At 41.3% G+C, this 14,889-nt stretch overlaps 3 protein-coding genes across 3 annotated transcripts; all 3 read right to left on the bottom strand.

Moving 5' to 3' along the window:
- Positions 1-1,886: 1,886 nt before the first annotated feature.
- s100t (S100 calcium binding protein T) lies at positions 1,887-2,699 on the bottom strand. The gene is made up of 2 exons (XM_028580838.1): positions 2,429-2,699; positions 1,887-2,335 (listed from the first exon to the last, which is right to left on the bottom strand). Exons 1-2 carry the CDS (start codon positions 2,588-2,590, stop codon positions 2,171-2,173), a joined length of 327 nt encoding a protein of 108 aa, XP_028436639.1. The 5' UTR covers positions 2,591-2,699; the 3' UTR covers positions 1,887-2,170.
- A 2,430-nt stretch (positions 2,700-5,129) lies between these two features.
- Positions 5,130-10,143, bottom strand: si:ch211-105c13.3 (protein S100-A16). Its single transcript, XM_028580440.1, has 3 exons — positions 10,026-10,143; positions 5,738-5,859; positions 5,130-5,605 (listed from the first exon to the last, which is right to left on the bottom strand). The coding sequence occupies exons 2-3, from the start codon at positions 5,855-5,857 to the stop codon at positions 5,450-5,452; spliced, it is 276 nt and encodes a 91-aa protein (XP_028436241.1). The 5' UTR covers positions 5,858-5,859; positions 10,026-10,143; the 3' UTR covers positions 5,130-5,449.
- A 294-nt stretch (positions 10,144-10,437) lies between these two features.
- On the bottom strand, positions 10,438-14,820 carry LOC114557342 (protein S100-A11). The gene is made up of 3 exons (XM_028580772.1): positions 14,808-14,820; positions 12,634-12,767; positions 10,438-11,124 (listed from the first exon to the last, which is right to left on the bottom strand). Exons 1-3 carry the CDS (start codon positions 14,818-14,820, stop codon positions 10,990-10,992), a joined length of 282 nt encoding a protein of 93 aa, XP_028436573.1. The 3' UTR covers positions 10,438-10,989.
- Positions 14,821-14,889: the final 69 nt, after the last annotated feature.

The raw sequence follows: 14,889 nt of genomic DNA, 5'->3' as shown, positions 1-14,889 counted from the left end.
CGCGCCCCACACCCCAATGCATTATCACATCAGTCAGATAGGAGAAGAAGAGCATACATGTGTGTCTCCCCCTCCCTTCTATTAATCTCTGGCAACCTCTCTCCAGTTCTCTCTCCTTTATCTGGTCTTCCATGGACAAACACATTTCTGACATTTTGTTCAGATTGAATAATGATCATGTCCATTCTCATAAATTCTCATAGCAGTTTTCCTTTTCATCATGGACTGGCTGATTTGTCCACAATCTTCCCAGGTTCCCTGACAACTAAGCGAGAAGCAAAAGGCATGCAGGGAGTGGTGGGTGAATTTTCAGTAAACAAGAGAGAAATGACAAGAGGGCCAACGCAGAAGCAGTCGCACCAGGCAATAAGTCACAGATGCAAAAGCAGAAAAGAAAAGACAGGTAATAGTACAAATGTTATTGACTTTATAATGATGTTGCAGACTGAATAAAAACATGATAATCTGACCACAGCAAGCACAATCCAGATAGTGAGGAGGAATAAAGCAGGCTAGGCTGAGACAAAAGACTGTTAGTGTTGTTACTCCATAGGAAAGCCACTATAAACTCTGAAAAAATACAGTTTAATCCTCAGTCACTGTCATTTGCTGTGAGTTTCCCCGGTTTTTCACAGTCGTGTGGCCAAGTCTCAGCTGTCTCTCGAGGATGGGATTACCCAGGGGGGGGGGATCCCCAACAGATCTCGGACAAGTGTGAAAAGCCTATCAGAGACCTGTGAAAACTGTAGTCTGCAGGGCTCCACACAGACAAAGTGCTGCTGTCCACTCTTTTTCTCTCTCTTTGACCTTTCCCTTATCCTTCCTTTCTTCTCACTTCCTCTCTAATCATGCTCCCCCCATCTTTCACCCTTCTCCTTCCCGACTCTCAAATCTGCTCCTGTGCACACCTTAACCAGTCCAATAAAGGTTGTAGGTTCAGATTAATCAAAGTATGAGTCTGTGTGGCATGTTTTTACTCTCACACACACGCACACACACACACACACACACACACACACACACACACACACACACACACACACACACACACACACGCAACCTATAGTCAATTACTGTATTACCCAAACTTCCCATTAATCTTACACCACAGGATATAATGAAAGAAAGGAACGTTTCCTGGCTTTCTAATGTTGAGGCTGGCAACTTCCTTTTTATATACTCACAAACACACACACATACCTTCACACTCCTGCAGTTCTTTTTTCTTCTTCTAGGAAACAGGGCTTTTAAACAATCATGGGTGTAGGGCCCGGCCAAGGTCACTTCGTTATTATTATTCTGCTGTAAAAACAGGAATGTAGGTATAGTCGGTACCTGTTCATATACACCTTATTTTTTGGGGGGCATTTTTAGGCCTTTATTTTGATAGGACAGCTGAAGACATGAAAGGGGAGAGAGAGGGGGAATGACATGCAGAAACGGGCCGCAGGCCGGAGCCATACCCGGGCCCGCCGCTTCGAGGAGCAACCTCCGCGCATGGGCGCCTGCTCCACCAACTGAGCTATCCGGGCGACCCATATACACCTTATTAACTCAAAAACAGAGGTCATTCATATCGAAGACTTAACTACAACCTCTTATACTGTATATAGTTAATTAATATGACAAATATACCTCTTAGCTATGCTTTATAAATCTATCTCCAATCTACATCCATCCACTGCTGGAATAATGTGCTGTGCCAGCATTTGCAAAGCAGATTAAAAGTAATGCAATAATCCTCTGCCGGATTCGATTGAGGGCCACTTGCTGCCACCTGGTGCCCATCATGTGTACTTTCTCATCGTCACGTAATAAAGTACAACAGACATGGTATGGTTTAAGTATAGGTCACATTTATTCTTTCCAGGGAGAAATTCATTTGCTTGAATGTGTTACAAAATACATGAAAAGAAAAAAGCAACCTAGCATAGCACAGGTGTTGAAATTGACTTGTAATTTCACATTACAATAAATACAGCTAGTAATGGATTATTTGGACATTGCAGACACCCAACATTTACTGCTCAGGTGACTATTAGACGTGTGTGTGAATGTGTGTGTATTTGTGAATGTGAAGCCCATGACAGGTTGTCCTTCTCTCCTGTCTGAACTGTTCCCTCCCTGGACTGTATAGGTCTGCAGAGACATCTTTGTGCAGAGGGCGTGTTCACTTTTTCTTCTCTGGCTTGTCGTTGTACTCCAGGAAGAAGTCGTTACAGGCCACAGTAAGAGCTCCGACCAGTATGATGAACTCGGTGAAATCTACCTCCCCGTCGTTGTTGGAATCCAGGTCTCCCATGACCTTATCAACTGCCTCTTTATCCTGGGCATTCTGCATGTGTGAGGGTAGAAAACAGAATTGTAGGCTGGGTCTAATTTATACGCATGAAGCTGTGCATCTCTGCATCCCTAAGTGTCTCCTTACCCCCAGGTAGTTGCCGAGCTCAGCGGTTAGCATCTCTTTGAGCTCAGCCCTGCTCAGTGTATATTTGTCTCCCTCGTTTCCAGAGTACTTATGGAAGGTCTGGATCATGAGCTGCATGGCGTTCTCCAGGGTGGAGGCATTCTCTGAGTTGGGCAAAGACATTCTGGAAAAGGAAAGAATAAGGGGAAGGGTAAGAGGAGGAGAAAGCAAGAGCAGTCCATGTCAGTCCTCCTGCCTGCAAACTCTCTGGAGCATGGAGCCTTAAAGCCTCTCTTGGTTGCTCTGTCACACACTTAAATGCATGCAAGCACACTCTTTCTCTACAAATTTGATCTTCAATGAGATCTATCTATCTAGTGACAGGAGAGATATATTTGGCAGAGTCAGATACCCTGCCTAGCCCCAGAGTCAAGTTTGCTCGAACTGTTTCCTCATCAGGAGTGTTTCCTCCCTGCCAGTTGTCCAGATAAGATTCTGCTACAGATTAAACTGATCCTCAATCTGTTTATTGCTTTGCCCCAGCGAGAGGACCTCTAAGAGTCAGGACATAGACAGCAGCCAGAAATGTGAGCTAGCTGATAAGAGTGAAACTCTAAGCTGGTAAAACAGCCGAACCAGTGGAGGAGATGTAACCAGGACACGAAGAGGCAACCTGATCTGGCTTTTACTTTAGCTCCACCGGATGGCAGACAACACCGGAGACAGGTGTAAGTCTTTGCCTTTCTTGAACCTACATCACCTGTGAACTGTGAAGACTTTTCCCTCACTGTCAATCACATTTTACATCTGTCTCTCTTCGTGGACACAATGTTCCAAATTCTCATGAATCAGCGGCATAAAGAAATGATCAGAAAGACATTTTTGGTAAGCTCTGCTCAAGATAAATTAAGGTGTCATAAATGATAAGTAAATTATCGGAAAGCTCTTGCTCTCGTTGTTGATTTCAACAGGTATTCCACCTACAGACAGCATCATGCATTAGCTGCTAAAAACTTAATTAACAAATAGTCAGAAACAACCTCAGAGAGAAACAGAGAAACAGCTGTCAGAGTTGAAGTCTGTCCTCAACATAATTCTTTACCTGAGTGGAGGACGATTGATGGCCTGCTGGTCAGGTGCAGAGAGAGAGAAGGCAGGAGCGACTGATGAGGAGGATGAGGAGGACGTCTTAAATACAGCCCTCACTCCACCCATCCCACTTATCCTTCCTCCCCTCTCCCTCCTTCCACCTGTTGCTCCTCTCCTCCTTCTCTGTTTACGCATCAGACACCTGCTATCACCTAAGAAGATACACAAAAGATCCACCTGCTCTGTCAGAGATGACATATTGACAAAAACCACTAATGGTACTGTGACTACAGCATTAGGTAAATTGAAGTACCCATAATGTGACCACAAGCCACACCACAAATGCTGTTGTTGTAAACTTTACTGTAAATGTTGGCTTTTTGCTCTTAGTTATCAGTCTGCATGGAAGTTAAGATACCAAGTGTAAATAGTGAGTTTGTGACATGGAAGTAGTCTGCATACTTTGATAAGCTTAACACCAGACTAACAGCATTCCCTGAGCACGACAAGTTGTTGTGGCATGACAATCACTGACTATGTTACAGCTCGCCATTGTGACACCGGATTATCCTGCTACTCTGTTGTGCTACCATTTTGTACTTTCATGTCAAAACAAAGAACAGTCTTAGAGGGAGTGCTAAAATAAATACAGTACCAAGAACAACATGAATATCTCGATAACTCTTCAGTTGTGTCTGTTTTAAAGCAGCAGAATGTTTGGGTGTATGTAGAGGTAGGATGTTTACTGGAGGAGGGGGGGGGGGGGCATGCCTGATACAGTATCCGAAGGATTAGTGTAGCACCAATGAATGGAGCCATCACACCTGGCAGCCATGCAGAGAAATCCCCATACAAAGACTTTGCAAAATACACACAAAGGCAAACATGCTTCTGCAAGGACACACACACATGCACTTTCACAAACGCATTTACACCTCAAGCTCCAAAATGCAGCACATGCCAGCAGTATAATGGACACAGTGAGAGCGAAAGGACATGAAAAATTAAGTAAATAGCAAAAATAAATGACAGAAACACATATGATCATGTATACTTGAAGAATCTTGAAGATCTTACTTGTGAAAGCAAACAACATTAACATTAATGCTATAAATATTAATTAATTAAACAAGCACGGCAAGATTTCATAAAATGCATGTTTGATCTACCGTCCTGGTAAGTGCATAATCTGGTTTGTGTGTCATTGTTGCAGTATGTTGTGTCAGTGAGTGGGGTAGCGCAGTGTGTGCATGCTTGTATGGACCATATGTGTATATGTATAGTGTTGCAGAGTGGAGGATGGCGCACAGTAGAAAGCGTATACTGTGTAACTGGATCTGGTTGCAATAGTTGATGCATCTAAGGGCTACTGAGTTTGACTACTCAGGGATGTCACAACTATATTTAGCAAGTGTTACATGTAGCTATGGAAGGAGCAGGTATCATTGCAGCGGTGCCTGTGGGACAATGTCAAACCATATCAGGGAAACCACTGTACGCATACAGTAGGCTATTTCCCTGGGTTTCTCAGCAGAATTTTAGTTTATTGTGAAGATAATGGGTACCTTCAGCAATTAGACACTTGAATGCAACTTAAGAAAGATGGAACGCCAATTAAAAACTATACACAATATAGTTTTATTACATAAAGCTTTTATTTTGAAAATACAGTAAGTATCTTTTATAGAATTGGTATAAAAAAAGACACTCCCAGTTTAGAGTCCTTCAATGTGTCCTTGACAGTGGAGATCAATATGGTGTGACTGAAAAAAAAAGGCTGATCTGGACAGACATTAAGAGCATTATATAACTGGCTGATTAACTGAATGAAAATGATTATGGACTGTTGTGAAAAAAATGTCATGTCTAGAACATTTGGAAATGAAAAAGATACTTAAAACACACAAAACAAAAAAGGCTGTTAATTAGCTGATCCACCAGCTACACCAGCATCTATGATGCATTTGCACTGGTTCCAGTCTTGCTCTCACTAAGGGAGTTGGCCAGGTAGCCAATCAGAGTGAGGTATTCCTGGAAGCTGACCTTTCCATCGTTGTTCACATCCAATCCCTGCTGCATCTCCTTAACGGCAGAGGCGCGGTCTGCATCCTGAACACAAAGGGGTAGACAGAATATGGTAGCTCCTTATGAATAAAAAAACATAACATCTTATATACTGATGGATTATTTGCATACAGCGAAGAGTGATGGAGAACAGTGAAAGGTTCTCTAGTTCCTTACCTGCATGAGACCGCCAAGCTTTTTCTTTACCAGTTTTTGGAAGCCACTCCCGTTTAGGTTCTCCTTCCCACTGGAAGAATTAAGAAATGTGGTAACCACGGTCTTAATGGCTGACTCCATATCTAAAGAGAGAGAGAGAAGAAGTGGAGCATTGAGTGTTGGAAGTGGCAAGAAGAGATATGGCCATATCTTAGACACTCAGACATGATGCCTTTGGGTACAGTTCCCATGAATTATATTAATATAAAGATATATTTACATTGGGATTTGGGTGGATAAAAGGCTTATATCAGTTACTGAGAGTACATCATAACCTTGGATTCCTTGTACATGCTGAAATGTTTGCATATGTCCCCTGAACATAAACATGCAAGAAAGGTGAGACACACAAGTGATGTCAGCATAGAAGAAGAGGAGTGAGAGGGGGGGAGGGAGGGAGGAACAGAGCCTGGAGGTTCTCCGAAGTAAACAGAGCGAGAGAGAGAGGGAGTGATGGAAGGTTGAAGAGGAGGGGAGTCTCTGAGGTAAACACAATGGGAGCTGTGATCTCTGACAGTGGACATCTGATCCTCAGAAGCCAGCGGGAGGCCACAGGTTCAGATTACTGCCTGCTGACCGTCTGCTGCAGCACACCTTCCCTCACACCAATACACTGCATATCAAGAACTAAAAAAAAAAACATTGCACCAATAGATTAAATTTGCCTAAAACATTAGGTTTTGGCTCTTTCCACTCACTGCCTTTTGCTAGTTGGACCTCACAGGAAGGACATAAACTAGATGGAAACATGCTTTCATTGGAGGTAAATCTTACACAATAGTTTTGTCCAAATTGCATGCTACATGCTAATTCTACACACATTTTGATGATGGTGTACACAGTGGAATAGTGACAAAAAGTCAGTTTGTATATACTGTAAGTGCACTTAATTTCTTAGTGTGCTGTTGATGAAGATTATTTCCTTTTCACAGAAGACATTTTGGTCACAGTAAAAAAAGAACAGGTGCAAATAATAATGAATGATGGCTGAGTTCCATCTGCTTCAGTTTCAGGGTCCTTGTATTGTGCATGCTGGCTGATCATAAGAGAGCTCCAGGAAGATCTTAAAAAAACAAAAGTAAATATGTAGTAAATCGCTCTGCTTTCTGCCTTGTGAAGTGGAAAAGTGACTAAATGAAGTACAATCAAAAGAACTTAAATCTGTGTGCTGTCGATGTACACTATTCTCCCACAATGCACTGCAAAGTCAAACTGCAATTGTGGTTAATGTTGATATTCTGAATAGTAACTGCAAAAACAGTATATTATGAGAATGTATCAGTATACTGTTTTATTTGTTTGTATGCTGTGTGCAATTATTATGTAATATTAAATTGGGAGATTCAGCTACAGTTTGACCATCCATCATTGCACATATAGCATAATTTCCTGTTGGTACAAAAGTACTTTGATTTATTTTTTTTATAGAAAACTGCAAAAACAGTACACTATGACAATTTGTATTTATTACATACTGTATATTATTGGTATGTAGCATGGTTTTAAAACAGAGCTTTTGATGTTGTCTATAATAACTGTAAAAACAGTAGACAATGACAATGTTATACCTATAGACAGTGTTAAGGCTGCACATGTGCAACCTAATGTATCCAGACATAATTCAGCCAGCAGAGCCGTCTCTCGAGGATTCTGCTCTCATTTAGCTTTCTGTTGTCTCAACAAACAACATTTTCAAGGCAATTGCTCTCAGACAATAAAAGGGCCTGAAAAAATGCTGCAGATACTTGAGTAGAGTTGATAATTATCACAGCAGTGCAGTACTAGGCCTTGCTGCAGGATTTCCACTGTGTATCAGAAACTACCAGGAGGCAGTGGTGGCCACAGGATGGGTGCCTGTGGTGATGTTGTTGGAGTAACTGTAGAAGCTGGCAAATCTCCTATCTGACACATATGTCACACCTCAATGCCCACACCATGCCACCAAACTGGCCTACATAAAAAGACATACAGAAAGATAGAAACACACACACATCTAAAGAAGGACAACACCAATTAGGACTTTGTCTGCATTAACCTAATTACTGGGTGAGTGAGCGCAGGCACGCATACCCTGGATTCTGTTTCATGTCTCCCTACCACGCACACACACACACACACACACACACACACACACACACACACACACACACACACACACACTTTTTTCTACATACAAGTGTGCATCTGTCATCAGCATGCTATTCATAATTATTTAATAGGTTACTATAATTGTCAAACACCCTCGTACAAGACCAACAGCAGCACAGGAGCAGGCAGACCACCGGTGTCGTGTGTGTTTGTATCTGTACAGCCCATATATCAAAATGCCTGATAGGCCATTATCCATTAACATTTGTTCCACGTGTAATGAGATGAACATGAAACCAAGTTGGCTTCGGTCACAACTGGAGACATCGGGGCCACCGAATTACAAATAGGTAGAAAGAAACATGTAGTGGGGTTTGGCAGATAAAAGCAAGAGGTGGCCTGACTAGGAGTGTGTGCGGAGTACAAATGCAGCCTCTCAGCACATGTAGTCCATTTAGATTCAGAGCCTGGAAATTACCAAGACTCAAGTGTAATGAATGTTTGTTTGAGGCCCAGTGCATTGTTTAATTTGCATTACTGGTTCTTTTGGTGGCATTTTTACTGGAATTTTGCCCCACACACGGTAGTTCAGTGAACCGACCTTTTTGGCTAGAGACATTTCAAATAAAGCAATGTGACCCATCGTCCAGTTGCATACGTTTATGGATTTTAACCAGGTTAATGAAAGAGGTATATTTTCCCCTTTTTGTAAATATTTTAGAGGCCTAAAGTTTTAAAACTATGCAGTAATTGCAAGGATGAACATCTGGATTTTATATTCTACCATCCTGTTTCTTACAATCCCTCAGACATATCTTGTTACCTTAAGGGATCCTGATCCACAGATTGTAAACTGCACAAACCAGCTTTGAATTTGTTTAAATTAATGTTTCATGTTAACATAGTAAAAAGTTATGTAATATCATTCTCTGACAGAATTCAAGACCACCAAATGATCCATTTGTTGTCTCAATGGCTTATTTTAGCATACTTTGAATTGTTATGGGGTTTTATCCCTTTCTGTAATTTTGTTATGTTTAGTCTGCTACTTTTTATGCTGCAGTCTTGGCCAGGTCTCTCTTGCAAAAGAGGTTTCCAACCCCACTAGGACTTACCTGGTTTCAAAGGGAAAAAAAGGATAAAGGCTAACTAGACTGGCTATGGGCCTGTAACAGTATGTACAGTATGTATCATAGTGTGTGTGGACACAGTACCTCCCAGATAAATCAAATAAAGCATAATGTAATAAGCAGACGTCGGTGAGAGTTCAGTCAGTGTTGCAACTGGCTTTACGACTTGACAAGTACAAACCAGTTTAGAGCTTAGTCAGGTAGGGCGACCCAACCCAACCAGTCCCCTCACCACCCCCTACCTGGAGCAGGGCTACCAGAAATTGTTGGTGTAACGTTCATATCTGAGTGTAAGTTTGGACCAGGCTGACCACAGAGCACCAAGGCCATTATTCTGCGTTGCCACCTGAAATTTCACGAGCTAAGGAGCATTGATATATTCCAGGATGTGATCAACTCCACCCTGCTAGTGTTGTTTGCGCTAAGTGGGACTGACTCACTTCCTCCATGAGCACGTTACCTGTCATCGCCCAGGTAGCTATTTCTCCTGCGCGTCATCAACTACACCCGGCCGACGCCATTTGAGTCTCGCTACCGGAGTCTTATCATAACGTTAATAATTCAGACTGATGAGAGCCAAATCTGACCGTCGGTACACTGATCAACAGTAGACCTATGACTGTTTAACGAGGCGAACACGGGCTCGGCGCATTTGCCAAAACTAGTCAGCGCTGTGCGTAACGGAGATGTCAGGGGCTTACCCGCGTCCCACATTTACATTTAGCCCTAACTAAACCTGACAATTTGTAAAGCAGCCAGAGGCAGGACTGACACGCAGCAAATAAATAAGTAAACGTGAACGTCAAGACTCCGGTTTCTCTGGAAGTGTAAAGGGATTGGGGTTCGATTACCAAGAGAACCTGATCCCATGTGGCCTCCAAGCTATTGGCAATAAAGACGCTCCCTAAGTTTGCAAACTTTATGACAGCAGAGGAAATAAGCTAAACTAATCATTTTGCCAAGAAAACAGCACAATGAAATACAGAGCGACACAGCACAAAAGAATAATCAGCAGAATAAAGCAGACTCACCGTTAGGACAGGAAAACAAAAGGCAAGAAACTATTTCGGCAACTGCGCTCCTTCTTTCTCACAGATCCTCCCCTTCAGTCCTGCGTTAGAGTAACCAGCAACACATATCTTTTCCGTGATTTAACTTCTCACTCCAGCCAACTTTTTTTTTCTTTGTCATAGGGCGTGTGCCTGGGAGAGAAGGAATGTGGAAAGAGGCGCAGCTTGAGTACCACAGCAGTTTTTCACCAACAATTTGTAACAAACATTTCCGTTCTTTAAGAAAACAGCAAGTATTTCTCATGTGGTTTAATAAAAAATCTTCAGTTTAATATGTCTGTTTTATACTTGCTCATTCATCTGCAGTTTATCCTGGCACACTTTATCTCAACATGTAGGAACAAGCACGCGCCCATGTCTAGGTGCGCGTGTGTTCAAAGCTTTCCCAACAGACAGATGTACTCAAGCCACACCCTGAAACTTTACTCACTTGTGCAAAGAATTGAAAGATAGTGTTCAGTAGAAAGGAAACATTTGAACAAACTGTCATCTTTAGGCCTGAGCAGCAAGAAACACACACTTTGTTTTTAAAAACATTTTGTTGACATTTTAATTCCACCTTTAAACAGAAAATCCTGATCTGCCACACCTCTGTTTGTTTCCAGGAAGGAGATGTTAAACTCCCTCATAGACCTGCAAGCACAAGCAGCTGTGAGTGTGTGTTTGTGTTTATGCTGGGAAACAGCTAGTACTGGTTCTAATATTGCTGAAATAGTATTCTGTAACAGTCTGTGCCAGTTTGGCAGTTGCTGGTGAGAGGACTGTGTTAGAAGAAACACACACTACTGGTAAAAACACGGCGTTGTGCAGTTGAAATTGACTTTAGGGTATTTTCCATTTGGCTGTTTTCACATTTATTTTAAACTGTATGGCACACAGACAAGTCGGTAACACATAAAACTGTAACAGAGTAACTGAGGACACTCTATAGGCTAAACCCCCCATGCTTGCTTGCAAGATGCCCAATTAGCAGCCAGAACTCCAGGAAGTTTAGCTCTCCGTCATTGTTCTTGTTCAATGAGCTCATGAGTTGGTCAATGGCAGCGGGGTCGGCAGCATTCTGCAGGAAAACAGGAAGATACATTAAAAACTAAAAAGCTGACACCACTGGCACGGACACCAGTTAAAAAATGAATGCAACCTCAGCAGAGGTTGTTTGGCAGAAGGATCTATGGCTCTGTCACCATCTAGTGGCAAAAGTGGTTGTTTCAGCTGTTAATGCAAAGAGAAAGACATGGAATTTTCCACACTTGGAAAAGGCAGCCCTGTATTTTGTGTTGAGCCTCAGGAACTAGTACTTTCTGCCATCGTGCTCTGGTTGAACATGACAACACAACCACAACTAGACTACTCTCTAAGGTTAAAGAGAAACTTTAAAGTCTCTGAAGGGTGGCAACTCTTTCTTTATGACAAACTCTTTGTTTTTGTGGAACGTGCACACACATCAGATGTAGAATTGTATCCTGTCCTAACATGACATAGAACTGCAATAGATCACGGAAGGATCCATGGAAGGAGTGGAAAGAGTAAAATATTCTAAAATATTCTTTTAAAGTATTATTAGACTCAGAAGTACAGTAAGACCAGATGCATTACAACTGCCCACGTGGAAGAACAAAAGCGGCCTTCTAAACACAAGTATGACTAACAGTTAATTATATGGTCACAGCAAAAAGGGCCAATGTGGCATCCAGATGATAACCCTTTCAATATGAATCTGCCCTTATGAGGAAGCTTTTTTTGCCCGGCAAACAAAGAGGCATAGAGGAAACTTATGTTCCTAATTGTTTTGTATCGGCTTAACTGTAGTAGGGGGCTCTTGTCTTTCAGACAGGTGGCTAAGTACAATCATCTACAGATAAGGCTGGCGATATTCTATGTTTTTGTGTCAACTGATCCCATAAAAGTAAAAAAAACAAACAAGACGTCTGTCTCTGAAAACCTTCCAATGTCCTTCTGTGACTCAGCCACAAACCCATTTGTTCCTTCTACAGATACAGATCGTTAACCCTGAAGGCATACTTATACTCTTAAAACTGGCTAATTGACTCCCTAAAAAAGCTTGGCACTGTGGCTTTTAGCAAATGTTGCTCAAAAAGCAGTAAAGAGTGCATTCGTTGGGGACTATTTTCAGGCGCAGATTAATACACATTTGCTGGGTGGCTGGCTGATGTGTTTTTAATTAAACACCAATGGAGCTCTATGGCACAGAGGAATAAGCTGCATCAGGCTTTGGATACACAGGAAACACTACGATCAATTCATTGTTGGTTTTGTTTTTTTCATGGAATTTGTTGAAAATAAGAAAAGTTTTAGAATATATTCAAAAGTGAACAAGTAAACTATACAAAAAGGTGACTCAATTAGAGTAACAGAAGTGATTGCAGTGTACAGAGAAACAAACAAAAATTGGCTAAATATTTCAGTGTATGCAATAGATACTGGACTGAAAACCCTCCACCTGCTGTTTCTTACAGTATTACACCAATAGGTAAACCACACAAATACAGAGAATGCTACACTGGTGCATTACTGCAGTATTGTTGTTTGTTAAACTTACAGTCCTTACCTTGATAAAGTTACGGAGCTCTGATGTAACCAGACTGTGGAACTCATCTCTGCTCAGTGTGTCAGAGGAACCATTGCTGCCAGCATTCGCCTTGAACTGGGTCACAAGCACACCTATAGCAGACTCCGTCACACGTCAAGAGGCAGACAGGGTTTGAACTTCAGACAATATTTTGAGGAAAAGTAAAAATGAGAATTGCGGTTGATCATATTTAAAAATACATTCCAAAACATAGTTATTATATGATACAGATTAAGTTCAAGTTTGGATAGAAGAGAAACTGGCAAAACAAATCAGAGACTCACCAGCTCAGGTATGTGTGTGGGTAAGATGTGAGGACACAAGTCTTCCTGGTCTTTTTCTAGCCGACCTCTCCTGGTAAAGAAGATCTATCATTCACTCATTTCTCGCTATATATTTACAGCTTGTGTTTTCTGAACACTAATCATTGCAACGAGTAAAAATGTAAACTATGTTTCCGAAACACCACTGACCTTTTTCCATGACACGATTGCATTTTCAGATGCAATCTCAGTGTGTAACCAGTATCTGGCAGGATATGATTTCCTGGATGAATCATCCATGAAACCACGGACTAACAATCAGAGTTAGGACGGGTTAAAAATATTACAAATAGTTTAAAGTTTCGCTCAGTTCATGCCATAGACAACAGTCTCACATTTTTTTCTTTGCTTTGTATGAGTGGTAAACTGTGGGCAAAAAGCTGTAGAGAGCAAAAAGAAAGCAGTAAATCAGATATAATTACACAGTCTGTGTTGCAAAACCTTCTGAGAATGAGGCACTTGGGTTTTACCTCAGAAGACTTGTATCATTTAAGCCAAAGCTCTGACAGGATGTGCACAATTCGCACTTTAGGAAGGCAGTTAGTGCTAACAGGCACAATGGCTTTATTATCGAATACATACTGTATAGAGCTGCAACACACACACACACACACACACACACACACACACACACACACACACACACACACACACACACACACACACACACACACACACAAAACAGCAGTCTTCAGTTCTCCTTACATTCCCTCGGCCATCGTTGAGAAAGCAGAGTGCAGCTACTAACACGAAACAAATGACTTAATAGAAAGCGATGAGAAATCACCTAGTGGTATAAAAGCATCAGGGTTTTCCGTGAGGCGATGCTGCTACTTGTCTTATGATTAATGTATTTGTGTCTTAGAATTTGTTGGTCTATATTTCAAAACTTAATCCATACTTCTTGAATTCCTTGATTGCCTGCTGTACCCACTCATCCATCATGTGGCATTCAGAGTAGATCCATGTTCTGCTTTAAATATTTCATGCAACTAAATAAATAAATAAATAAAGGTGTGGGAAAAACTTGAGAGATACTTAAAGTCATACACGTATATAGCAGCGCTACAGGGTTGATTTACAGTGTCTATACTTTCACAGACTTTATTAAGTAGTAGCGTGTTAGGGAATGTAAACCTGCATTCAATGTTGCTTTTCCACAGAGGCAGCAGTATATATTGCATGTGTTTTTGTGTGTGTGTGACATATTACTGCTGAAGCTACAGTACAGCAGTCTTAAAACATTATGAGGAGAAATGGCACCCCACTTTGTGGTGAAGGACTAATTATCAATACTTCTCACATTCTACTCACGGTTATTTCTTTAAGTTACGCATCTACAACATATCTTTACTGATACACAGTATTTATGTAAAAAGTTTCAACATTTAACCAGGCCGGTATTTTCTAATCTCAGACAGGCACAACGATTGACTGACAAAACACTCAGTGACTAAAAGAAGTGAAGTCTTCATAGTCAATCTCACCCTCTCCTCTTTCCTTTCTGCTTTTTCTCTGCTACCATCAGCCAAGGTGTTGCTCCACCCATCCAGATACAGAGAACATAAAAGGAAGAAACAGCAGAAAAAGTATCCCAAAGGAGAAGTTAACATCAGTCTGGCAAAGACAATGCAAGAAGAAAGGAGTTGATTCATCTGCAGTGGCACACACAGTAAAGCATCACTCATGTTGTATTGATCTGTCAGCAAATACAGCTTCTTACAGATTCCACTGACTTTCAACAGAAATTGGTAGGACAACTGTTCAAACAACCATGAACGTATTATTAATTATCAACAAAAAAACAAAAGATCTCAACTGGTTTCTTACCTTTCAGAATCATCGGTACGGGTGAGTCAAACAGGATCAAATTCAGATGGCTTTAAAAATAACGGTGTCTAATAAAATGACT

This window comes from Perca flavescens, chromosome 6 (genome assembly GCF_004354835.1).
Source record: "Perca flavescens isolate YP-PL-M2 chromosome 6, PFLA_1.0, whole genome shotgun sequence".
Classification (NCBI taxonomy): Eukaryota; Metazoa; Chordata; class Actinopteri; order Perciformes; family Percidae; genus Perca; species Perca flavescens.
Note: the sequence above shows the minus strand (reverse complement) of the source record. Positions and strands in the feature narration are given on the sequence as shown.